Raw genomic sequence first — 26804 nt, forward strand, 5'->3', positions numbered from 1 at the left:
TAGAGGCCAAATTTTTGTATGTGTGAGCAAAAAAAAAAAAGAGAGAGCAAGAAATATTGTTTAAATTAAGATCAAGTTTTGTCTAATTAGAAGTATATTATGTTATTGGATCTCATACTCCCTTGAATATTTTTTTTTTTTTTTAGCAATTGTATTCTTGTCTGGTACTCCATTAAAGAATGAGCAACCTCAGAGCAAAACACTGCAACCAAGTTTCCTTTTGGGGCATTTTACCTCTATCATAACTCTTGGAGAAATTAATTTTAGACAACCTCATAGACTGTGTAGGGCAAAAGTAGATTTATAGTTGTGAGTATGTGAAGCAGAGTTTATTCTTGTATTATTATTTATTAACTAGAGGCCCGGTGCACAAAAGTTTGTGCACTCGGGGGGAAGGAGGGGTCCCTCAGCCCGGCCTGTGCCCTCTAGCAGTCTGGGACCCCTCGGGAGATAACAACCTGCTGGCTTAGGCCTGCTCCCGGGTGGCAGAGGGCAGGCCCAATCCCTAGGTGCAGCCCCTGGTCAGGCTCAGAGCAGGGCCGATTGGGGGGTTGTGGCACCACCCCCTGTCACACTCAAGGCAGGGTCGATGGGGAGGTTGCAGCGCGACCCCCTGTCATGCACAGAGCAGGGCTAATCCGGGGGTTGGGGCACCTCCCCCTGTCACATACAGAGCAGGGCCGATCAGGGTGTTTGGGCGCTGCCCCCTGTCATGCTGATCCCGATGCCGGGAGGCCTCTCGGCTCCGCTGATCCCAGTGCTGAGAGGCATATTACCCTTTTACTATATAGGATAGAGGCCTGGTGCACGGGTGGGTGCCAGCTCGTTTGCCCTGAAGGGTGTTCTGGATCAGGGTGGGGGTCCCCACTGGGGTGCCTGGCCAGCCGGGGTGAGGGGATGATGGCTGTTTGCAGCTGGTCACACACCCTTCAGGGTGGGGGTCCCCACTGGGGTGCCTGGCCAGTCTGGGTGAGGGGCTGAGAGCTGTTTTCAGGCTGGGGGTGACTGAACTCCCAAACGCTCCTTTTTTTCTTTTTTTTTTTTTTTATTATGGGCCAGCTTTACCTTGAGGCTTGGCTCCAGCTCTTAGGCCTCCGCTCCTGAAAGTAGGTTTCTGGCCTTTGCATACAATGTTGCGAATCTGCTGGCTGAAGTCTGGAGGTATTTGTTACAATGTTTGAAACTGCCCGCTCAGAGGCCTGTAGCCGCAGGCGGGGAACGTTGGAGTCCTCCGTCACTGAGGCAAGCAAGCCTCATGTTAGTTTCAAGCTGCCTGGCTGCCGGCCGCCATCTTGGCTGACAGTTAATTTGCATATCTCGCTGATTAGCCAATGAAAAGGGTAGCGGTCGTACGCCAATTACCATGTTTCTCTTTTATTAGTGTAGATTATTGTATTTTTTTCCATACAACTGTAAACCTACTCTTGCCCCACCCAGTATATAAAAACCTTAGCATAGTGGTAGGATAGAAAAAAGAAATGAGACAAAGAGTAATTAGCAACCACACTGCCATCCTTGTCTCACTCACGTTTTCAAATATCCTTATGATAAACCCCCATCACTACAAAGAACCTATGCATAAACCTCTTCACTTTCAAAAAGTTTGATCTCTGGTGAGCACCCCAAATTTTTATAATGGAAAGTTTCCGAATGGAGACTTCTGCTTCTAACTATGACAGAGAAACTTTTATTAAAGTGGCATTTCCACTAATATCAGGAATAAGGGTCTTCTTTATCATCACTATTATTTAGCCAAAATAATTAAATGACAGAAACAAATAAAAATTGAAGAAAGTAAAGCAAAATTATCATTATTTGCTGATGGTATAATTTTTAGCCAGAAAATATAAGAGAATAAAATGAAAAACTATTAGAAACAATAAGAAAATTCAAAATTCAAATAGGGAACTATAAGCTTTTCTATAGCCAGTACAATATAGAATGTGTGAAAGGAGTATATGAATTAAACAAAAACGCTGCTGAGAGATACAATAAAAAGACATACCAAATGACACCATACTCTTATACAGAAAATTTCAGCATGACAAAGATATTAATTCTCCCTACAGTAATCTAAGAATTTAGTGTAATCTCAATAAAAACACCAACGTGACTTATTTTGGAACTAGACAAACAGACTCTAAAGTTCAAATAGAAAAGGAGCAAATCAAAAGAGCCAGAGAAAGTCTTAAAAAATAACAAAAAATGAAATGCATTTTTCTTTCAGATAGTAAAATATTTTGTAAGCTAAAACATTAAAAATGCGGTACTGATGCAGATGTGGGACAGTGCTTGGCACATAAAATGCAACCTTGTAGAACAAATCAATGGATTTGATAGAAAATCTAAATTTCACACACATGTCTATTTCATTTGGCATGTGAAAAAGTGGTATTTAAAAGAGGAATTATTCGCTCTGGCCAGTTTGGCTCAGTGGATAGAGCATTGGCCTGCAGACTGAAGGGTCCTGGGTTTTGATTTCAGTCCAGGGCACATGCCCCGTTTGCAGGCTCGATCCCCAGGTGAGGGCATGTAGAAGGCAGCCAATCAATGATACTCTCTCATCATTGATGTTTCTCTCTCTCCCTCCCTCTCTGAAATCAATAAAAATATATTTTTAAATAATAAATAAATAAAATAAAAGAGGAATTATTCAACAAATGGTTTGGGGACAAATAGGTAACCAGTTGGGAAAAAATAGAGGGATGCCTCACATATTACATAGAATGAATTCCAAATAAGTAAAATATTAAATTAAAATTTTTTTAAATGTTTTAAAAATATGTATTAGAAGAAAACACAGGGAATTTTAAAAATTAATTTCTGAAACCATAAAAAAGGTGGTTTAATTGGACTATATAAAAATAAAAATGTTCTGTATCACAAAGGTCATTCTTTATAAACACAGTCAAAAGAGAACTGACAAACTGGGTAAAATATTTGCTACCAACATCCCAAAGAGGATGTAAATTCTTTGCTAAGTAAATCCTTTATTAAGAAGGATTTCTACAAATCAGAAATAAAAAAAAAAAAAAGCAACTGCCCCCTTCCCCCACATACACACACACATATAAGAGAGAATTTGGCAAAGAAAATAGAAAACATGGCCTTTAAACATGTGAGGAGACACTCAACTTCAAGTATACAAAGTGAGATGCAAATTAGATTTGTAATAAGGTTTACTCATCAGATAGGCAAACGTCACACATTTTGACAACATGCTGCACTGATGATATGACTCTCTCATTTATTGCTGAAAGACTGTAAATAGCTACTCTTCAGAGAGTAATTTGGCAATTTCTGTTAAATTAAAACCGCACAGACCCTTTGAAATGGCAATTTGACATCTAGCAAGTTAACCTACAAATATACTCTTAGGTGTGTCAAATGACATGTGCAAGAATTGCATCACTGTAACAGCCACATATGAGAAGCAACATAAATATCCATAAGGAACTGATTAAACAATTACGGTAAATTCATCTGACAGAATGCTACTGGACTAATAAGGAAAGAAGTCTCTCTCTCTCTCTCTCTCTCTCTCTCTCTCTCTCTCTCTCTCTCTCTCCCTCCTTCCCCCCCTCCCTCCCTCCCTTCTCTCTCCTTAATATCCCTGCAGCCATGCTCAAACTTTTACCCTACCAGCATTCCACTTTATTTTTCTCCATAGCACTTGTGACCATCTGGCAAAATATATATTTCATTGCTTATTTCACTTTCATCTGTCTTTCTTATCCCCTTTGACTAGAATGTAAGTCCTATGAAGCCAGAGATTTTGCCTACTTTGTCCACTGCTATACCTTCACCACCTAAGCATGCCTGGCACTTGGTAGACACTAAATAAGTACTTGTCAAGTGAATGAGTAGATTTGAAAAGATCTCCAAAATCTTTTTTTAAGTGAAGAACGCAAAATTTAATATTTTATTCTTTGTGTAAAAAATTATATACTTACATATATATCCATAGACATAGACATATGTATTCACACACACAACACACACACATGCGTGAACATGAGCATGTACACTTGCCTATACGGAGACTTTCTGGAAGGATATGCAGCAAGCAGGTACGAGTGGTTGTCCCTGAGAACATGAGAGCAGGACTGTGCATCTGGGCGCCATAGAATGGAGGGAAACCTGATTTTTCACACTTTGCCCTTACAGCTTTTTAACGTTGTTCCATAAACATGCATCATGTACTCAAACATTCTTTTTCTTAAATCACTGATTTAAAGAATGACCCAAGGAAAGCCAAAGCTCCTAAAAGAGACAGAGAAATAATAGCCAGAGGCTCCAGAGGCAAACATGGGAGTCAGATGTTCCACAGGTAAGAGGGAAGGGGCTTCAGGGAGTGGGAAAGGTCTCCTGTGCCCTGAAGAGCTCCATAGCCTCATCCCTGCGTCTGTGTCCCCACCCATACACACACCTTCGTCTCCACTCCCAGCACGAGGGGCTCCACCTTCCTCATTCCTTTTACATTTCTGTGCCTTTGCATAAGTTGTTCCATCCACTGGAATGCACTTTTCTCTCTCATCCACTTAAAATTTTTCTTACTCATTCTTGGTGAATATGACTTCCACAGAAATTTTTTCTTAAGTCTATTTAGAACTAAATATCATCGTTCTGCTTGCAAGTCTTTCTATACAGATATTCTTTTGTGGTACCTATTTTTGCTTACAGATGTGTTATGTTTATACACCGGCAAGCTGCTTGAGGGTGGGAGATGTCATTTACCTTTGTACTCCATTGCTTACACAGTAACTTGCATGGACGAAACCTGGCACACAGTAGCTGCATGCCCAGATGTTCATTGAGTGAATACTGCAACCCTTTTCTTCATGTAGTTTATATATTGACTTTAAAATTAGGGTCAATTTCTATTGGAAGATCAAGGGAGTAGACCTCTATTAAATGGCCTTAGAAAACGCCAGTCATTAAAACACTGAAGTTATAGTAGAATGCCACCAATAAAATTGCCCTCGAGAATTAGACTTTTAAAAAGTTCAATGAATGAATTTTGCAAAGATATGCAAATTCACCAGAAAGAGGTCTTCCCAATCAAACATGCCCAGATTAAAATCATTGGCATATACTAGTACAAAGAAAGAGTGTGCCCACCAGTAGCAGAGTTTAGCAGCCTCATTAGCAAACAAAAGTTGGAATGCCAGGGTCCCGTGGAGAGCCATTTGTAGAGATGACTGTCTCCGCCTCTCATAGCAGAGGCCAGGAAACACTGGATTCCTCGAATTAACCCCTCTTGCTCGCTTTCCATATTTACCAAGTGAATTTCCAGTTGGGCCTTCTCTCCCACGTAGGTCTGCCTTTTTGGAGAATACGCGTCGTTCATGACTTCAACATTCCTGAGTTTCTGACCTTCGTATTTTTCATTATAAATCAATGAGTGTTTTGGCTCGTAGACATCAGGCAAGAGGGCTACATCAATGTGACTGTGTCCTTCAGCCATTAATATGCTCTTCCATTGCTGATAAAATCAGAACTCTGGATCAGTGCTGAGGATCAAAGGCTGGCTATGGTATAAACACCAAGGAACACTTCCCCGTCCTGAACTGCCTCACCTCCCAAGTAAAGCCCTGGAGACAGTTTACACCCTGGGCAACATTAGAACACCCACCCTGCCTGAGTGCATATTTGTACATGGAGCACCTGCTGTATGCCAGACACTATGAGGCAAAGGCAGGGTGAAGCCCAAGTTACATGGCTTGTCTTGTTCAGGTGTTCTGGGCCCTAAGAATCATTGCTTATGAAGCCCTCAAATGTTGATGAAATCAGAACAAACCTTTCACAGAAACTGCACGGAAACTGAGCTGTTGACATGCCATTTATTTTATTATAGTGAGCATTCCTTTGACATAACTACTGGCTTTATTATGTACTATCTGTGCAACATTGGACAGGTTACCTGATCTCTCTATGCCTCAATTTCCTGATCTCTGAAAGGGCAGTAATGTTAGTGCTCTCCTTGTCAGACTGTGTAAAGGGTTAAGTTAGACATTGTAGATGAAGTGATAACACAGTAGTACCTGTCTTGTAGTAAGCAATAAATTACTGCTATAAATATTATTATGCAAAATATTGTCTTCATTCATTTGAATTGAATCCAAATGTCAATAAAATGAAAGGCAACCTCAGTGAACAGCTATTTTTGATTTGAATAAGAAACTGGGTTACGTCATTCATTGGGTTTCAATTTTTCTATGGTAAGAAGAGCTGAAAACATTGGTTCATATAGGTCAAAGTACATCCTCCAAGACTGAGTTGAATTCATTCCTCATTATCATTGTAAATCCAATGGAACCATCGTTAGTAAGGTATAATCATTGAAGTTTTCTGTGGGCCAAAAAAGGATGATGAATTCACGTTTTAATTTTAAAGTCATCTGAGCAGAAGTAACATTGAAAAGGCTTCTATGCTGTTTGGGGGTATTCAAGAGTTCTGCTTGCAGAGAAACTGACAAGACTTTCTCAGTGGGCTTCCGGTCACAGAAAGTTCTTCCTCCTCATTGGAAAGTTTACAGCGTGGCTTGCATTCCACCTTCACTTCCTGAAATGGCGGCTGAACCGTAAGAGTCGGTGGTGTTTCTTTTAGCAGCATCCATAATGCTCTACGTAGAACCTGAATAAAAAGATTTACCATAGTGTCATGGTAAAAAATATCTATAATGTAACAAAACCAAAAATGCCGGTTAAGTTCTGAGAAAGCTGCTTTTTCTCTCTCCCTCGCTCCCTGTCTCTCTCTGTCTTTCTCTCCCTGCTGAGCACATCATACAACTTATGCTGAAGTTCAATCACACACTTTAAGATTTGATTTGTTCTTTGGTTCCCAGACAAGACCAAGCTGGAGGAGTTCATCACCACCAAACCAATATTACAAGAAATGTTAAAGGGACTTCTTCAAGAAGAAGAGCCCTGGCTGGGTAGCTCAGCTGGTCGGAGCATCATCCCGATATGCCAAGGCTGCAGGTTGGATCTCTGGTCAGGGCACACACAAGAAGCAACCACAGATAGGTGGAAACAACAAATCTCTTTCTCTCTCTCTCTCTCTCTCTCTCTCTCTCTCTCTCTCTCTCCCTCTCTCTCTCTTTCTCTCTCTTTCTCCCTCTCTCTCTAAATCAATAAAAAAGAAGAAATAAAAAATACAAATAAGAAAATATTACAAAGAAAAAAATTCTCACTCCCAAAGGCAAACATATAATAGTGGATCAACTAACACTGAAACTAAAAAAAAGGCTAAAAGGCAAAAATAGAAGGATCATGTACAATTATAAAAGTAAATTAAGGCCGATCCGGTTTGGCTCAGTGGATAGAGCGTCAGCCTGCGGACTCAAGGGTCCCAGATTCGATTCCGGTCACAGGCATGTACCTTGGTTGCGGGCACATCCCCATTGGGGGGCGTGCAGGAGGTAGCTAATCTATGTTTCTCTCTCATCGATGTTTCTAACTCTCTATCCCTCTCCCTTCTTCTCTGTAAAAAATCAAAAAAATATTTTTTTTTTAAATAAAAGTAAATTAAGGGCTACACATACACACACATACATGAAAGTAGTAAAAAAATAATGACAAAAACATAAACAGGAAGGGTTGAGTAAAAATGGTAGTAATTTTAGAATGTGTTCAAACTTAAGCAACTATCAACCTGACATAGACAGCTGTAAACATAGCTTGGCATATATGAAGCACATGGAAACCACAAACCAAAAATCTACAAGAGATGGAAGAAATAAAGAGAAAGGAATCTAAACACAACACTACAGAAAGCCATCAACATACAAGAGAGCAAGCGAAGAAGAAAAGAGCAGAGAAAAACGACAAAAACACCCAGAAAACAATAAAATGGCAATAACTACATAGCTATCAGTAATTATTTTAAATGCAAGTGGACTAAGTGTTACAATCAAAAGACGAAAGGATAAAGAAGCGGATATATATGCACACAATGGAATATTACTCAGCTAAAAGAAGAATGAAATATCTCCATTTGTAACAAGGATGGACCTGGAAAGTATTATGCTAAGTGAAATTAGTCAGAGAAAGCATCGACCTATGAACCAGGAGGTCATGGTTTGAATCTCAGTCAGGTCACGTGTCCAGATTGCAGGCTCAATCCCCAGTGTGGGGTGTACAGGAGGTAGCCAATCAATGATTCTCCCTCATCATCGCTATTTCTATTACTCTCTCCTTCTCCCTTCTTCTCTGAAATCAATTAAAATATTTTTAAAAATAAAGACATAAAAAAAGATTGGTAGTTGCAATATAGTCAGAGGGATGTAAAGTATAGCTTAGGGAATATAGTCAATAATCCTGTAACAAGGCGGATGCACGACTCATCGGGGGGAACACTTTGCAAACTATATAATTGTCTAACCACGATGCTGTACACCTGAAACTAATATCATATTGAATGTCCACTATACTTGAAAAATAAAAATAACAATTTTAAAGACTTGTTCTTTGGAATGTCAGTGGACTGTGTGTAATAGACAAGAGTTTTTAATGTCTTGAAAGATTGAGTCAGGACTAGGCTCTGATAAAGTCAATGACTTCCACTACAGTAGACAATACTCCTTTCAGTATTTCCAGCACAGACCCATTCCTGTCGATGCTGAGAGCAACGAGTCACGACAATGAATGGAGCATCTTCAGCAAGCAGCCCAAGCAGAATAGTTCTGAGCTTCTGCGGTGCTCCATCTGTGCCGGAGAACCAAAATGTTCTGTCCACATAAAGTTTCTCTTGACAAAGATTTTTGATATATATATTGATTTTAGAGAGGATGGGAGAGGAAACAAGAGATAGAAACATCAATAATGAGGGAGTATCCTTGATTGGTTGTCTCCTGGACTGAGCTGGCAACCCGGGCATGTGCCCTTGACTGGAATCAAACCCAGAACCCTTCAGTCCACAGGCCAACACTCTAGCCACTGAGCCAAACCGACTATGGTGACAAAGACATTTTTTCACCATTTGGAAGTGGCTTGTCAAGTTTCCAAAAGGAGATTCAGAAAAAAAGGAATACCTATTCAATGGCACTAGGGTGCAAATAAAGAATGATAAGGAAGCCGAAACCGGTTTCGCTCAGTGGATAGAGCGTCGGCCTGCGGACTGAGGGGTCCCAGGTTCGATTCTGGTCAAGGGCATGTACCTTGGTTGCGGGCATATCCCCAGTGGGAGATGTGCAGGAGGCAGCTGATCGATGTTTCTCTCTCATCGATGTTTCTAACTCTCTGTCTCTCTCCCTTCCTCTCTGTAAAAAATCAATAAAATATATTTAAAAAAAAAGAATGATAATGAAGAGCTGGTTATAATGAGAGGCATCACCTGTTTCATCCAGTTCTTTGCCTGTTGAAGGAAAGTGGCTTAGCAGCCAGTTTAAGGACCTGTTTCCAGACATTAGAAGAGAGACCAGTGATACTAAAGGGGTTGGTGTCTTTTGAAATGGACACGTCTTCAGTTTTCTTCCTTTGCTCCAAGCCATAAATCAATTCAAATATTTACAAGGTACACGGATTCATTAAGTTTCCTATAATGTGTGTCCTTTTTTGCTTGACAAAAACAAACAAACAAAAATGCCACATTTTAAGTTTTCTCCAATACATGTTGGACAAGTCCAATTATGTTAAAGATTCAGCCTTTTAAAATCAAACCTTTTCTTATGAAATGATTTATATAAGTCCAGTAATTTCCTTAAAAATAACTTTAAATTCTAGCATATCTTAAACATACAAAAGTACAGAAAATAATATAACAAATAGCATAGGTATCCCTCATCTCTGAGGTTTAACAAATCCTACATAATAAAAGGGTAATATGCAAATTTACCCTAACAGCAGAACGACTGGGAATGACTGGTCACTATGACCCACTGGCCACCAGGGGGCAGATGCTCAATGCAGGAGCTGCCCCCTGGTGGTCAGTGTGCTCCCACAAGGGGAGCTCTGCTCAGCCACAAGCCAGGCTGATGGCTGCCAGCACAGTGGTGGTGGCAGGAGCCTCTCCCGCCTCCTCAGCAGCACTAAGGATGTCCGACTGCAGTTTAGGCCTGCTCCCCACTGGCAAGTGGACATCCACTGAGGGCTCCCGGGCTGCCAGAAGGATGTCTGACTGCCAACTTAGGCCCAATCCCCCGGGGAGTGGGCTTAAGCCAGCAGGTGGTCATCCCCCGAGCGGGCACAGACTGCGAGAGGGCACAGGACAGGCTGAGTGACCCCCCTGAGTGCACAAATTTTTTGCACTGGGCCTCTAGTTTTAAATATTTTGCAACATTTAACTTAGATCTCTTTCCTTTTAAAGAAATGAAACAAATAACAGCAACATTACAGCTCCAATTTGTTCTCCATCTGTGCTCAGACGTAACTAATAAGATGAATTTGGTGTATTTGTGTTTATATTAGAAAAGTATGTACCTGTGAAAAAATATATTATTTTACATTTTAGAAATTTATATGAAGTCTCATATTTTACATATTTATTTGAAACTGTATTTTATGATGTTTCTGAGATGCTATAAATATTCATTTGTACTAATAAACTATATATATGCTATTTGTTATATTATTTTCTGTACTTTTGTATGTATAAAATATGCTAGAATTTAAAGTTATTTTTAAGGAAATTATATATATATATTGAGAGAGAGAGAGAGAATTGTGCTGAGTGAAATACAAATACTATATAATTTCACTTATATATAGAACCTAAAAAAAACAAAATAAATGAACAAGCAGAACAGAAGGAGACTCATAGATACAGAGAACATTTTAATGGTTGCCAGATGGGAGGGCAGTTGGGAAGATGACAGAAAAGGGTAAATGGATTAAAAAGTACAAATTGGTTGTGTACATCAACTGGAATTGAAAATTTAAAAATTATTAAAAATAAAGCATGCTGCAATAAACATTTACTTCCATGTGTGCCTGTGTACATGTCAAGAGTTCCAGTAGGGAGCTACTAAGAGTACAGTTGCTGGCTTATCAGGAAATCACATCTTCAACTTAACCAGGGGAAAAGGGAAACACTGTACTTCCTCTCCTCCCTGCACTTGTGACACTAAATGTTGAGGAGTGGGGGGTTCCACACCAACCAATTTTCCTACTCTCTGGACACCACCTGGATGTCCTACAATTCAGTTACAATACTAACTATCTTGAGTTAGAACAGACCCCAGAGATTCAAGGTTTAGTCCCACAATGTTGTAACAGTGACTAAAGATAACTTTTCTAAGAACTTTGAGTGTAAACATGAAAAGATAAATAAGACATTGACCAGATTGGACTCCAGAGTCAAGGGAAGGTTTTTTTTGTGTGTGTATGTGTGTGTGTGTGTGTGTGTGTGTGTGTGTGTGTGTGTGTGTTTTGTTTTGTTTTTTCCTAAGAGGGCATGGTAGTCAGAATAATAGTCTCCAAAGAATTCCGGGCCCTAATCCCTGAAAATTGTGAATTATTAAACTACATGGCAAAGGACAATTAAGGTTGAAGATGGAATTAAGGTTGCTAATCAGTTGACTTTAAAATACATTATCTTAGATTATCCAGGTGGTCCCAATGTAAGGTTAAAATGGCATCACTTGTACTAAAACCCATGCTTGATACTAAACTTGGATTTAACACTTACCCTAATTGTAGTCTTGACATTTTTCAGAAATGTGTTCTTAACCAGTCTGGAATTTTCTGGTCAGCTCTGATGACGTTATCTGTCACGAGGGCCATCTGCATTCCCCCAAAGAACAGGGAAACTGCATGATAAAATCCTTCCTGCTCTCTTGCACCAAAGCTATCCTGTACTAAAAATAATCCTTTCTTTCCTTTTGTTAATCGCTTCCTTGCCCCACCCTTCTTTTCTATAAAAACCTGAAACTTTGTACACTCCCTCAGAGTACCCTTCTAGTTGTTAGATGGGATGCTGCCTGGTTTATAAGTCACTTAATAAAGCCAATTAGATCTTCAAATGCACTCATTTGATTTTAACAGTAATCACCCGGATCCTTTAAAATGGAAAAGGGAGGCAGAAGAGAAAATCACAGGGATTTGTGACTATAAAAGAAACGTGCAGAGAGGACAGAGAGCTGTGACATTGCTTGCTTTGAAGATGGAGGCAGGGGAACATGAGCTGAGAAATGTGGGTGGCTTCCCGAGGCTGGAAAAGGCAAGGAAATAGATTCTTTCTGAGAGTTTCCAGGAAGGAATGCAGCCCTGCTAGCCCCTTGATTTTAGCCTAGTGTGACCTGTAGGATTTTTATCTACAGAACTGTTACATAATAAAGGGGCATTGTTTAAGATGCTAAGTCTGTGGAAATTTGTTACAGTAATTCTATATAATAAAATTTAATATACAAATTGTGCCTACAGGCGGAAGTTCGACAGACCAGGAGTTAGACATGCCCTGACTGCCAGGGGGTGGTGGCGGCAGGCAGCTGGGGGAAGGGAGGCCCCAGCCGGCAGCTGGCAGCTGCTAGGAACCCTACTCATTCACGAATTTCGTGCACTGGGCCTCTAGTAAATAGATAACTAGTACAGAGGGGATTACCAGAGTTCATTTGTATGTTGAAGGGAATGATTTCATAGAGAAGAAATTGATTATGAATGAGAGGAGAACATAATTGTAGGAGCAAACCCCTTTAAAAAGGAAATTCACAAATGGCAGATTGCTGTTGAGAGGAGTAGATAACTTTATCTAAGAGTAGGAAGGCAAAGAGTAGATCAGGAAGCAGGAAAGTGGGAAGAGCTGTCTTAGGAAGATGAGGAGCTCCACTCTGATTCGTCCTGATTAGTCAGTGAAGTGTGAAGGTAAGCTCATCAACTGACAGTAAGGTCAGGATGAGGAGGTAGTGGAGATTTAAAGGACTGTTGTGAACTAGTTATTATAAAGCACAGGAAAGCAAGCTTATTAGGATTGCACGATTGCCAAACAGTATGAACTGCCTAGTTCAGTGATGGCAAACCTTTTGAGCTAGGCGTGTCAGCATTTTGAAAAACCCTAACTTAACTCTGGTGCCGTGTCACATATAGAAATTTTTTGATATTTGCAACCATAGTAAAACAAAGACTTATATTTTTGATATTTATTTTATATATTTAAATGCCATTTAACAAAGAAAAATCAACCAAAAAAATGAGTTCATAGGTTTAAATATTTTGCAACATTTAACTTAGATCTCTTTCTTTTTAAAGAAATCAAACAAATAACAGCAACATTACAGCTCCAATTTGTTCTCCATCTGTGCTCAGACATAACTAATAAGATGAATTTTATTAGTTGTCATAAGTTCGCCATCACTGGCCTAGTTGAAACTATCATCATGCATTTAAGGTAGGGTTAAGAAGCATGCTATACTGTTTGTTTTTACGATGGCAAGGCTTAAAACATTTTTTAATTTTATTTTTCAGTTACAGTTTACATTCAATATTATTTGTATTCGTTTCAGGTGTACAGCATAGTGTTAGACAATTGTAGACAATGACAGTGTTCCCCAATATTTTCAGTCCCCACCTGGCACCATACACAGTTATTACAATACAGGGTGGAGCAAAAGCAGGCTTACAATTGTGACTTTGTGAAACAGAGTTTATTCTTGTATTATTATTTATCAATTATTGTATTATTTTCCATACAGACAACTGTAAACCTGCTTTTGCCCCACCTGGTATTATTGACTACATTCCCTATGCTGTACTTTACATCCCAGACTGTTTTATAACTACAAATTTGTACTTCTTAATCCCTTCACCTTTTTCATCCAGTACCCAACCCCTCCCCTCTGGCAACCATCAGTCTGTTCTCTGTGTCTATGTCTATTTCAGTTTTGTTCATTTATCTTTAGATTTCACATATAAGTGCAATAATATGATATTTTTCTTTTTCTGGCTGACTTATTTCACTTAGCATAATACCCTCTAGGTCCACCCATGTTGTATCAAATGGCAACATTTCACTCTTTTGATGGCCAAGTAATATTCCATTATATATTGTACCACAGATTTTTTATCCACTCCCCTATTGATGAACACTTGGATTGCTTCCATATCTTGGCTATTGTAATATTGCTGCAATGAACATAGGGGTGCATATATTCTTTTTTTAATGTTTTTATTTATTTTTTAGAGCGCGTGTAAGGGAGAAGGATAGGGAGATAGAAACATTGATAAGGGAGGAACATCATCGATTGGCTGCCTCCTGCACTGGGGATTGGGCCTGCAACTGAGGTACGTGCCCTTGACTGGAATCAAACCTGGGACCCTTCAGTCCACAGGCTGACGCTCTATCCACTGAGCCAAACTGGCTAGAGGAGGTGCATATATTCTCTGGAACTAGTGTTTTGGATATCTTCAGATATATACTCAGAGTGGGATGCTAAGTCACAAGACAGCTCCATTTTCTTATTTTTTGAGGCCCCTCCATACTGTTTTCCATAGTGGCTGCACCAATCGGCAACCCCACCAGCAGTGCACCCGGTTCTCTTTTCTCTCTGAAATCAATAAAATATTTTTTAAAAAGAGCGATAGATAATAAAAAGTTGGCGTGATCAATAGATCAAAAATTGGTTGGAGTAGGGATACCAGAGTCAGTGTGCCAGAGGGGTAGGAGGTGGTGGTTGGAAAGTGGGATGTTTAAACTGAGATTTTGGAGGTGCACTGACTAGTGATGACAAAGTCAGGAGACTAACCACCAGAATGCCTAACTGAAGAGAGTAAAGAGGAAATGGTTACTGGAAGTGAGGAAGTCAAGTGTCTGAGCTTGGAGGAGATTGGATAGATTATCTTTGTATGTTATCAGGAAGAAAGGATATACATGGAAAACAACGGGCCACAGCTAAGGCCCCCAGCAAGCCAGAGTGACTGGGACGTTGGTCGATGACAGCAACATGGAGGTTGCTGCTTGTGGGGGTGGCAAGTCTGAGGCCATCAAAGCTAGTCTCCAGGCACTCCTCTCAGCGATCACACGTGTAAAATCAGCAGAGGACTCTGTTTGCATTGACACCTAGTCAGAACAGAAGTTCTTTCCTATGGAGAATATATTTAATCATGCAAAATATAAAATTAGAGATGCCCAGTACATTATTTTCTTTTTTGATGGAAATAGTGCCAAATAGAATTTATCAGAGTTCCCGAGTATCTACAAACAGAGGGTAAAGCTGAATGGGAAGTCACATATTTTGTGAATAATAAATAATAATACAGTTAATAATAATAATGTAGGTAAAATAGTATTAGAGAAATATGTCAGAGAGTAAATTATGAATAATTTGGTTGTTTTTCCAAATTTTTATAATGCTTATAACATTTTTCACTTGTTAAAATCTATAATTTTTAAAAAAATATTTATTTTCTTACCATTCTTTTTCTTAAAGAAGATTGTATAAGTGTCAGGCACCACAAAACCTAGATCTTTCCTTGATAGGCCATAAATCTGGCCAAAGATTACCAGTAGTCAAATGGAAAAGGGAAAACTCACTAGCTAAATAACACATAGTTTTACTGTGGTTTAAAAAAAAAAGTATCAAAAGAGAAGTACAACTATTTTTACTGTTAATGTCAGACATTTTTCCTAGGTTTTTAAATAACAGGAGTATTCTGTAATATGATGGGCCTCATTTTCAAAATAGCCTACGGAAAATACAACACATTTCATAGAGCTCTTGCTAATAGCGTCAATCCATAGGAACTTATGATTTCACTCAGTGATGACGGAAATAAGAAATAATGGTCTCTACTAATCTGGCTTCATTATGGATTAAATTTAGAGGTATCTAGAAACCTGCCAAATCGATTGATTGGATTTCCTGTTAAACATAACAGATTGAACACACATTTTATCTCTACTCCCTCAAGTAACTTCATTAAAACAAAAGTAAAGTGATAAACCAGTAATCACAAAGAGGATGGGAGATGAGAAGAAAATTTTGGAAGATGAAAGATGGACAACAGATAGACTTTAGCAGAGCAAAGTGAATTCTAACCACCCGCAGCAGACAAAGTGAATAAGAAGCAATCCTTTTTACCCTGAAGAACCCAAAAAACAAAGCCAGGAAATTGGAGGCAGCAGCAGACACATCTGAAAGAGAGCAAAGGTTGGGGGTAAAAGCAGAAGGATTCTGAAAATCAACATAAGGGAAAGTTAGGTTCAAGAAAGAATAGCAGATAAGGACATTTGAAAAACAAATATGAAGATTTTTATTAGCAGAAACAGTTAAAAGAGTTCAAAGTTCTGGGAAAGGTGTTAGGAGTGGAAAGGGTAGGTTGCTGTCTTTTGCTATAATCCTTGCAGAACTAAAATATTTAACCTTTAAAACTGTGTGCATGTAGTATTTTTATTTTAGAGGGTGAATCGCATAGACTCCAGGAACATTTGCATTGAAGGCAAAATGAATATTTCACAATATCCTATCAATTATTTCAACACATACAAAGAGGCTATTTCACATCATAGCTAATCCACTGCTTGGAAAACATTAAGAAAGATTTAATGTTTAGAATACATTTCACTGTGACATATTAAGATGAATCTCTTCCTGGCTGGTATGGCTCAGTTGGTTGAGTATCTTCCCATGGACCGAAAGGTCGCTGGTTTGACTCCAGACCGGGCACATACCCAGGTTGCATGTTTGATCCCCAATTGGGTATGTAAGAGGGGCAACAGATCAATGTTTTTTCCTCTCTCTCTCCCCCTTCCCCTCCCTCTTTCTCTAAAACAAACTAAGAACAAAACATTAAAAATAGATTGAATCTCTTTGTTTTGTTATCATCATCATATTTTCCTTTATTATTAAGGGCAAGTGAATCATCAAAATTAGTTCTTTTAGGCTAGCTCAGAGCTTCTCAACTGGGGAAGATTTTGCCTACCTCTCCTTCCCCTGAAAAATTGGCAGTCACAACTGGGGGTGGGGGGCCGATATTGGCATCTGATAGGTAGAAGCCAAGGTTGCTGCTAAACATCCTACAATGGACAGGACAACTCCCCAAACAAAGAATTATCTAGTTCCAAATGTCAATAGCGATGTGGTTGAGAAACAAGCTCAGAGTCTCTAAGATGACTTCATCAGAATGCTATACATAAAGATTGATGATATGCAAACATTTTGCAATTTAGGACTGACTCAGCTAAATATCTTGGTGCAATGTTGGAAGCAGTTTGGCTGTGAAATATACGTTTGGGAATATTGAGAATGGTAAGGTAAAGACAAAGGTATAATAAGTAATAATAATAATATATAGTGCTTTGTACTTCAATAATCTCTTTCATCTTTGGTTCTTAGGGCACTTTATAGACGAGTAATGACTACTTTGGTACTCACATATTACCTTTTATCTAAGGATCTCAGGCACTTTCACAACACTCTCACAATGTAGGAAGTATTATTATCCCCATTTTATAGGTAAGTAAACAGAGGCACAGAAGTTAAGCAACTTACTCAAAGCCACACAAGTCAGTAAGAGCCAACCTTCCTGACGCAGAGACTATTAATATTAAGAGAACTGGTCTAAGAGAAGCAGTGACAACTTTACATGGCGTAAGTATTATCCTAGTTTATTCAGCCTGTTGTTTTCAGGTTCATATTTCGTATTCAGTACCTTATCTTTTTTTTCCTAACTCCCCTCAATCCCCAACACCTTAGAGACCCAGGACTCTGCTTATGGCCTATTAACAAAAGGGGCTATATTTACTGAGTGCCTTCCTTGAACCAAGCACACTTAAAACACCGTGTCACTTCTGGTAACAGTTAAAAAAATATGGACTGTTACTGCTGATTTTTATCGTAAAGAAAGATGAGTTTCAGATAATTTACATAACATGCCTGAGACCTCTCAGCCATTTGTGTGTGTGCATCCAGGCCGGCCCTATCCCCTCTCCACTGCATCCTTCAGCCCCTCTAAGCATATGAGAGTGAATCTGTTTAATGTCCAACCCTACCTCTCCCCTCCCAAAACTCAGAAAACAAACGAATAAACCCGTATAGCGAGGGATTTCAGGGGGTGCACCCAGGTCGGTACCAGCTAGGCTCAGCCTTTCAAACCCATTCCCAAGGAAGGCCTTTAATTTTCTAAGAATTTTCCCGGAGCTCCCTGTGGGTTACCCATACGTTCACCCCAACAGCCAAACCCGAGACCAGAACCGTGCGAGCTTCTCCCTGAGGAATAAATAGCAGGTGAATCACTGTCTTCTGCCCTCGTTCCTGTCACAGGCACACACTCGCTGCCCACCCACCATGCGTCACCTGGGCAAAATAGGAATGCTAAGTAGGAAGAAAGATCGATGTTAGGTAAGAGTGTGACTCAAGGCTCGCCTACTCCTCGCAGAATGGTGGCCCGGCATTTGTACCCCGCGCCCCGTGGTGCGCCCTGGCATCGCTACTTGGATACAGTGTCAGCAGCAGCCCACCCAGCCCGGTGCAGAAATCTTAGACGACCTGCCCCGGAGGATCAGAGTGACCCTAGGGCCTAGGGCGCATGAAGGATAGAAAAACAGAGGCAATCACCGCCCCAGCTCCTATCAAATGAGCATCAGCGCAGCTTTAGTACGTTGACAGGGAGCTTTCGCTGCTACATTCACCCTGTGCCAAGAGGAGGTGTGGAGGCAGGCTTAAGAAGAAACCTCGAGCTAGGATTGAGCCAGCCGGTGCGACACACTGTCGAAATGTTTCTAATTTTTCTCTCGTAACCCTAAGGTCACAGCCAACGTTTGCCAAGTCGCTGTCCATTTAAGCCCCTGCTTTCGGTAACCTTTTCACCAGGAGGGTGAAACTTTTCATAGAGGGGGTGCTGGGTTTGTTTCCGTTCTTCCTGTGCTGCCCCTGCCCTCCGAGTGCCTCTGAAAGGGGTCAGCGAGAGGACCGGGGCGCGGGCGCGTCCTCCCGTCCGGCTGGTCGGGCCCGGAATCATCCCGAGCTGACGGCACTTTCCCCCCGGCCGGCAGCCTCCCAGCCTTTCCCTCGAGGAATTCGTCTTGTACTTAAAAGGAAGGGCGGTGGGAGCAGGGGGAGGCGGGGAGAGGAGCCGGGTGCAGGGCGCGCAGGGCCGTTCCCGCCCCGGGACCCAGGCGCCGCGAGGCCGGCCGCCGCGGGGCCGCGAGCCCAGGAATGTGCGATCCGGGCCGCGGGCGGGCGCGGGCGCCGCGCACCTGAGCGCCGGGGGCGGGGCGGCGGCGGACCCACCCCCCGCGGCCGCGCCCCTCCGCCCGGCTCGGCCCTTTCCGCCGGCTTCGGCGGCGCTCGGCTCCCTGCCCGCCCCTCGCTCCCTCGCTCCCTCGCTCCCTCCCTCCCATCCCGGCAGAGCCGGGGGCTCCGGACGGCGACTTGGCGACTTGGCCGTGGTTCCTTCGGCGCCGCCTCTTCGGCTCACCTGGGAGCCCGGTCCCAGCCCCGCGCCGCATCCCCCCAACTCCCCCAGGTAAGGGCTGCCCGGGCGCCTGCGCTCCCCACGCCTCGGCCCCTTCCCGACCCGGCTGGACAGCTGGCGGCTAGTCGCCCCTCCGCGCCGTGCCCGGGGGTGGGAGCGACGGTGGCGGGGACCCGGCCGGCGGTGGCCGCAGCGAGCGCGGGAGAGGCGACGGGCCGACAGGTGGCGGGGTCTGCGCGGGTCCCCCGACCGACGCCGGCGCGGACCCCTGAGTGGACGGGCGGGGGGCGGGGCGGGGGCGGGGTCGTCCCTGTCCCCTCCCCCGGGGGCGGCGATCGCCGGCCGCCGTGTAGGTGTGTCGGAGGCGCCCTGCAGGTTGGGGACTCGGCGGCCGCTCGCCGGCGGGAGCAGTGGGCGCGCTCGGGTGGGGGCTCCGCGGGGCAGACCCCCTGGCGGCGCGCGGACCTCAGGCTTCCCTCCCGCCCTGTGTGTTTCCCGCAGACCGCGGCGGCTGGGGACCGGGCAGCCCGCGCCCGGGGCGGTGCGCTCGTCTCTGCGGGGCCGCTTGGAGGAGGCGGCGGCGGCGGCCGGGGCCGGGGGCGGCCGGAGGTGAGCGCCCGGCCGGCCCGCCGGGAACATGGCGACCGGTGGCTACCGGGCCGGCGGCGGCAGCACCACGGACTTCCTGGAGGAGTGGAAGGCGAAGCGCGAGAAGCTGCGCGCCAAGCAGAACCCCCCGGGCCCCGCCGCCCCGAGCGGGGGCGGGAGCGACGCGGCCGGGAAGCCCCCGGCGGGCGCTCTGGGCACCTCGGCGACCGGCGCGGCCGTCGAGCTCCACAACAACCTCCCGGGCGGCGCGGCCGCACCTGCCGCTCCGGGGGGCGTGAACTGCGCGGCGGGCCCCGCGGCGCTGCCCCGGGCGGCGCCCGGCCCGCGGCGGCCGGAGGACGAGCCCCCCGCCGGCGCCGCCGCCGCCGCCGCCTCCGCCTCGGGGGCCCCGCCGGCCCGGGGCGACGAGGAGGAGCGGGACGGCGGCCCCGAGAAGGGCAAGAGCGCGGGCCCCAGCGCCCGGAAAGGCAAGGGGCAGATCGAGAAGAGGAAGCTGCGGGAGAAGCGGCGCTCCACCGGCGTGGTCAACATCCCCGCGGCCGAGGTGAGCCGGGAGCGGGGGCGCGGCCGGGCGCGGGGCGGGGGCTGCTGCCTCCCGCGCCTCCCTCCGGGGTCTCGGGTCCCCTCGGTCCGGCCCAGCGTTTTCCCGCGGCAGCGCCTGCTGCTGATCCTGGCGGGCGGGCGGGGGTGATGGAGTTTCACTCTGGGCAGATGCTGCCCGGGAAGTTCCCAGCCCCGAGCGGGGCACGTGCTGCGCCGGCTGCGGGCTGAGGGCTCCGACCGGGATCCGTTTCTGCGTCGGTGGACACACAGCTCCTGGCCCCAGACCCCAGAGCTTGCTCGCTCAGACGTGGTTTTTTTTTTTTTTTTTTTTTTTAATGCTCGGTTAGAAAAAATTGACTAATGGTGATGACGACAGATTTTATTTAGTTTCTCACGTGTCCGGCCCAAATGATGAGATGATCTCCTCTCTTAGCAGTGTTTAGTAGCACCTGTAAAGGAACAGAAGCCTCAGCCTGAGTATACCCAAGACAGCGTTGTCTTTCACGCACCCAGTAAATCCAAATGAATATATGCCCTACTTCATATGTAAGCCAGCTTGTGGAATAGCGCTTTCCAACAGAGAGACACACACACACACACACACACACACACAGTTTTTTTTGTTTTGTTTTTGTTTCTGAGTGATATTTAGGACAATAGGAGCGCTGTAGCAACTCACAATTTTTTTCTGAGTCGCTTTCTCCTCGTATTTAAGTATTTGGCTCTGTGTGTTCTGGAAAACATTTGTGGTAGGGTTGTGTTTTTTGTTTTTTTTTTAGCAGTCTCAAAACATTTCTGCAGGCAGCAGCATCTTTCCATTAGAGCGACTGGGGAAACATTTTTACTTAGTGAATAGCTGCACCATTTTACCCACAACAAAACAAAACAGTACAATCCTATACAAGTTTGATTACTTCAGCAGTAGCTCACAGGTTTTGGGAAGTGATTCAACAACCTTGTTTCACCCAAAGTAGTTAGTTGCATCTTTTCCTCATTGGCTCTTTAGGTTTTACTTTTTTTTTTTTTTTTTTTTTTTTTACTCCTGGTCTTTAATTTATTCAACTTTGACACCAAGAACACAGTAAGAATTACTAACTTTAATTGTGGTTCAAGTAAAAAAGCATTGGCATTAAGTTAGGGTGTATATCAAACATACCCAAATGTTTAAGTCTTAATATGATTTCCGCACCTGGAAAATCTGTCTTTGAAGGGTATATTTTTATGAGTGGTTCAGGAAGATTTTTATCAGCCAGCAGAACTGTTCACTGTGGCTTGCTACTTGCACAAAAGATCTGTTACTCATTAAATTGTTTAAGAAGGAATTCTAAAAGTAGTAATCAAATTTCTAGGTTTTTTTTTTGTTGTTGTTTGTTTAGTTAAAAATATGAAGATTAAGGGGAAACTGAAGACAAGGCTTTGGAAAAACTACATTCCTCAACTTATTTTTAAAGTAGCTGGAGGTCCAAATAAAAGAACTTGTCATTTTCAATCTTTTCCTCATTATTCATCTGACAGGGTTCTTATTTGGGAAATACACTGTCAGATGTTAGATTTCATTATTTGTCTGGCTGCTTGTGCTAAAAAGATACATTTTTGTTTTTTTAACAAGGGTAATGTTTACTGAGGGAAATAAGTATAGTGTATCTTGTGAGATCCTAAGAAACATCCTTTGTTAATACTTCTGCTTTGGGTAAGGAACATAGTGCTGAGAATGTAGATGACTCCCCACTACAATTGAGTCTAATACTCTGGAATGTTTTTCATTTGGGTGTTGGCAACTCCTAAATTTAATCTTCCTTAAAAACAAACAACCCAGGGTACCATTTTTTTTTTGTCTGTGGAATTTGAACCTTTTTTATTGAATGGGGAATTGAGGACTGCTTTCTTTTTGTGGTTACTATGGCTCTGTTTCATGCTGTAGGACTCAACAAAACATGGTCATGTTTTACCATAGTATCTAATTAGCAGGCATGCTTCCTGATGCCTCCTCCCAAAGTAGTGGTAAAATACTTTGTAGTGGCTCAAAACTTTGAAGATGAACCATTTTCATATCTTGTGCTTATTGATTTTTATAATTTGTGCCACTCATTTCTATTAGTCAGCATTGAGAAGACCAGATGTGGAGCTTTGTGGGCCATACTACTTAGCACTCCTGTTTTTAAAAGTTAATATAATATTTTACAATTTTTTCAGGTATCAAAGCAGAAAACCACCAATCTGCCAATATTCAAAAGTAGACTTGTATTATATATAGTGTAGAGTAAGACTTATTTTCAAACCCTGTTCCCAACCAAGTTTATATTAGATTAACATGTAATTTGTATGCAAAGAGCTTATTTTAGTGATTGATGAACAGCAAGTTCCTTCAAGAAGTGTTTATTAAACGTGTGTGACACATTCGTTGTGACTTTAATTCATTTTACTAACTACCAAGTATTATACGGTGTTATAAAGGTACCTGACAGCAGCTAAGTATACCAAAAACAACTGGAAGGTACTCTTAGGAAGGAAGCAGGTCAAAAACTGAAAGCAGTGGATGACGGTAAAATACTGGGTGGATACTGGGTCTGATGACTATAATAAAAAGTGCAAATTTACAGATGCTTATTAGTGAGATAAACTTTAGTTCTCATTTACAAAGTTAGAGGTTTATTAAGAGCTTTTTTTTTTGGGGGGGGTGGATAGCCCATATTGGATGTGACATACTTCCTGCCAATAATTATTATATATGCTTATTAGATCAGTCAGATACTTACTACATGTTTGTGTCCAGGTAATATCATTAGCATTGTGATGAAAAGAAGTAGTAGCAAGACTGTAATCTAGGAAAGCTAAGGCATCCTCCTATATAATAAAGAGCTAATATGCTAATCAGACCGAACAGCAAAACGACATTCCAGATGAAGCCAGGGCTGGGAGGGCCGAGTGACTGGAACTACTGAGCCCCTTGCACGAATTTCGTGCATCGGGCCTCTAGTAATTACATGAAAAACTTAAGAACTGAGTTAGTTTAAAAGTCATCTTAATAGTTCTAATTAATTGCTTATTAGAAATATTGTGTGTTTAAAGGTAAGAGTTGATTGGCTGAGAGAGGCTATTGAAGGTGAGGGTCTTGAGCTAAGTCTTATGTTTCTATACCCATATATTCATACATACATGTATACATACCTTTTTGTATAGTATTTTAAAAGAGTGCAGTGGTACTTAACTGTGGCAGCACATCATTATCATGTGAGGATCTTAATATGCTCCTGTGCTGATTACTCTTGCCCTCTTCCTCCCTGATCCCCTCATGATTTAGTAGGTTTGGGATGGATCCCAGGCAATAATATTTTGATAAGCTTCCCATGTGATTCTAATGTGAGTCAAGGTTAAGGACTATTGGGCTGTAGTCTGGGTTACAGAAATGAATAGGACACAGGCCTTGCCCACAAGGGACTCCCAAGTAATAAAGGCAGTTATGGTAAGTACAGTGTTAAAGTACAGCCTGTTTCCTGAGCAGAGTACATAACTCGGGGAGGAGGGGTGTATTTGAGGAAGGCTTCCGAGATAGTTATATACCCCTGTTTTCAGAGTGCTTGTTATTGCGGTTGAGTCGGTTTGCACGAGTGGATTAACAGATGATTACCATAGAAAATAAACTCTTTTAATAGGTAGAACTCAAATGACACTAAGGTTTTGATTTAAATAGAAATGGTAACATATATTGAAACTCACTGATTTCATAGTAGTTGGCTAAAGTACTTTATGTGTTGTCTTAATTAATGCTCGCAGCAATCCCATGTGATAGTTACATTTACTCTTTTTATCCCCATTTCCAGAGGAAATAAAATGGATGCTTAGAGAGTTTAAAATGACTCTTGATCGCATAGAGCAGTGATTGGCATAGTTTAAAGGAGCATTTTTAAATGAGCAAAATGTAAGTAATAATTACTCAGCATATTTGTTCAACATTATATGGGACAAGTTCCACTTAGTAAACTTTATAAATCCAGGTAGATTAAGAAATGCCATTTGGAATGCCCATTATATTCCAGACTGTCTACCTACCTGTCTATGTGGTGAGTCAGGGGAGGAACTAATAGTGAGTCAGAGTTGGAAAAATATAGCATAAACACTGAGGTTGCTTAATAAGATATAAGCCAGACTTTCCTAAATGTTTGATTTCATTGATAAAGTAAATTGAATTTTTAATATTATGATTTATAGTGAGTTATCTAAGAGGAGATGCTTTTTTCCATAAAAATAATTATGCAATTAAAGTAGATGACATTTATGGTGTGCTTTATTAAGTGCCAGACACTCTTCTAAGCACTTTACATATATTGGTGCACAACCCTAAAGGAAGATGGGGGCCTGCTGAGAGGGTAAGTCATTTGCCTGAGTTTGTGGTAAGAAGCAGCGATAGTCTGCCTTCAAAGCCTTGTGCTTAATCTTATTATATACTAGAGGCCCAGTGCACTAATTCATGCATGGGTGGGGTCCCTCAGCCTGGCCAGAGATCGAGGCCTATGGGGGGGGAGCGGCCAGCGGGGGGGAGGGGCCGTGGGAGGTTGGCTGTGGGAGTTCACTAACCACCAGGGGCAGCTCCTGCATTGAGTGTCTGCCCCCTGGTGGTCAGTGCACATCATAGCAACTGGTTGACCGGTCGTTCTAGTCGTTCAGTTGTAATGGTCACTTAGGCTTTTATATACATAGAGTATTATATGCTATATTCTGAATTTAATAAATACAAAGATTATTTTAGTAAAATACAAGATACTAACATATTGCTATAGAATTTGAAAAAGGCCGTATTATAAAAGGCAGATGAAGTGGGACTTTATTGGAAAAATTTAGCAAGTAAACATATTACCATTGGCATTAAAATTGTTATTTAAGATCTTTATTAAGCTAGTGGCCTTACTCTCTTTATTATTTCTACATTAGTCTTTAGCATCTGTGATGTAAGCCAGAAAATAATTTTGCTACTTAATAGTAATGCTAATATAATGTCTTAGAAGTTTAAAATTATTGGGAAATACTAGAATTTGACATTTTCTAAGTGTTTTTTTTTTTTTCCTTTTTAAAAAGTGAGGTATAATCGACATACCATAAAATTCATCCTTCTAAAGTGTTTGATGTTTGTTGTTAATCCTTGCCTCAAATTTTTTTCCTTGATTTTTAATCGATAGAGTGGAAAGGAGGGACGGATGGGGAGAGAGACAGAGAGAAACATTGATAGGAGAGAGACACTGGGAATTGAACCCTCAACCCTTCAGTGGAGGGCTGACACTCTAATCACTGAGAGACACCGACCATGGTTTAAAATGTTCCATGGATTTTAGTATATTCATAAATTTGTGCTCTCTAAGTGCTTTTATATTTTTATCCTAATTTTTCGTTATGTTCCTAAAACCTGAGGTACGCAAGTCTTAGCTCCCCATTCAATAAAGAGCAACAGTTTTCAAAGCATGAGAAGCTATTAAATTAAAATAATCAACCCAGCCAGTGTGCTCAGTGGTTGAGCATCAACCTATGAACCAGCAGGTCATGGTTTCATTCCTGGTCAGGGGAGGTGCCTTGGTTGGGAGCTCCATCCCCAGTAGGGGGCATATGGGAGCAGGCTGATCAATGATTCTTTCTCATCATTGATGTTTCTATCCCTCTTTCACAGAAAAAATGAAATTAATGGTAGAATCTACTTCGTTTTAAGTTTCTTAAAACTTGGTGACCTATTACCATTTGTACTGGAGTTTAGGGTAAGGTTTTTAATATAACTGAATGTAACATTTCAATTTATTTAAAATTTTACATATTGTTCTTGGAGATCTGCAAAGCTCCAATATCTAAACCAATGATTTTCAACCTTTTTCATCTTAGGGCACATGTTAACTAACTACTAAAATTCTGTGGCACACCAAAAAATATATTTTTTGCTGATCTGACAAAAAAATAGGTATAATTTTGATTGAATTACAAAGATAATAATAGAATTTACCAATCCTTTTTGCTCTAAAGTGACTTTTTAAAAAAATCAGGTGCTGTCCTGGCTAGGTGGTTCAGTTGGTTGGAATGTCATCCTCTACACCAAAAGGTTGCAGGTTCGATTCCCGGTCAGAGCATGTATAGGAGGCAACCAGTAGATGTTTCTCACATTGACGCTTCTCTCTCTACACCTTATTCCCCTCCTCTTTCTCTCAAAATCAATAAACATATCCTCGGGTGAGGAGTAAAAAAAAATCCGGTGCCTGTAGTTGTATATAAGGATTTCTGGTAGCAAGAATTAACCAACTAGATGTAACCTTATTATATACATATAGAGGC

General features: G+C 42.0%; 1 protein-coding gene across 1 annotated transcript in view; it reads left to right on the forward strand.

Annotated features, from left to right (window-relative positions):
- Window positions 1-19983: 19983 nt before the first annotated feature.
- Window positions 19984-26804, forward strand: part of PAWR (pro-apoptotic WT1 regulator) — a gene marked incomplete at its 5' end in the record, with an annotated part of 109746 nt that continues 102925 nt past the window's right edge. The window contains one exon of the mRNA XM_081083376.1: window positions 19984-20499. Coding sequence (XP_080939502.1) covers window positions 19984-20499 — 516 coding nt within the window. The remainder of the gene's footprint in view (window positions 20500-26804) is intronic.

The sequence above is a fragment of the Myotis nattereri genome (genome assembly GCF_964212035.1).
Source record: "Myotis nattereri genome assembly, chromosome: 2".
Classification (NCBI taxonomy): Eukaryota; Metazoa; Chordata; class Mammalia; order Chiroptera; family Vespertilionidae; genus Myotis; species Myotis nattereri.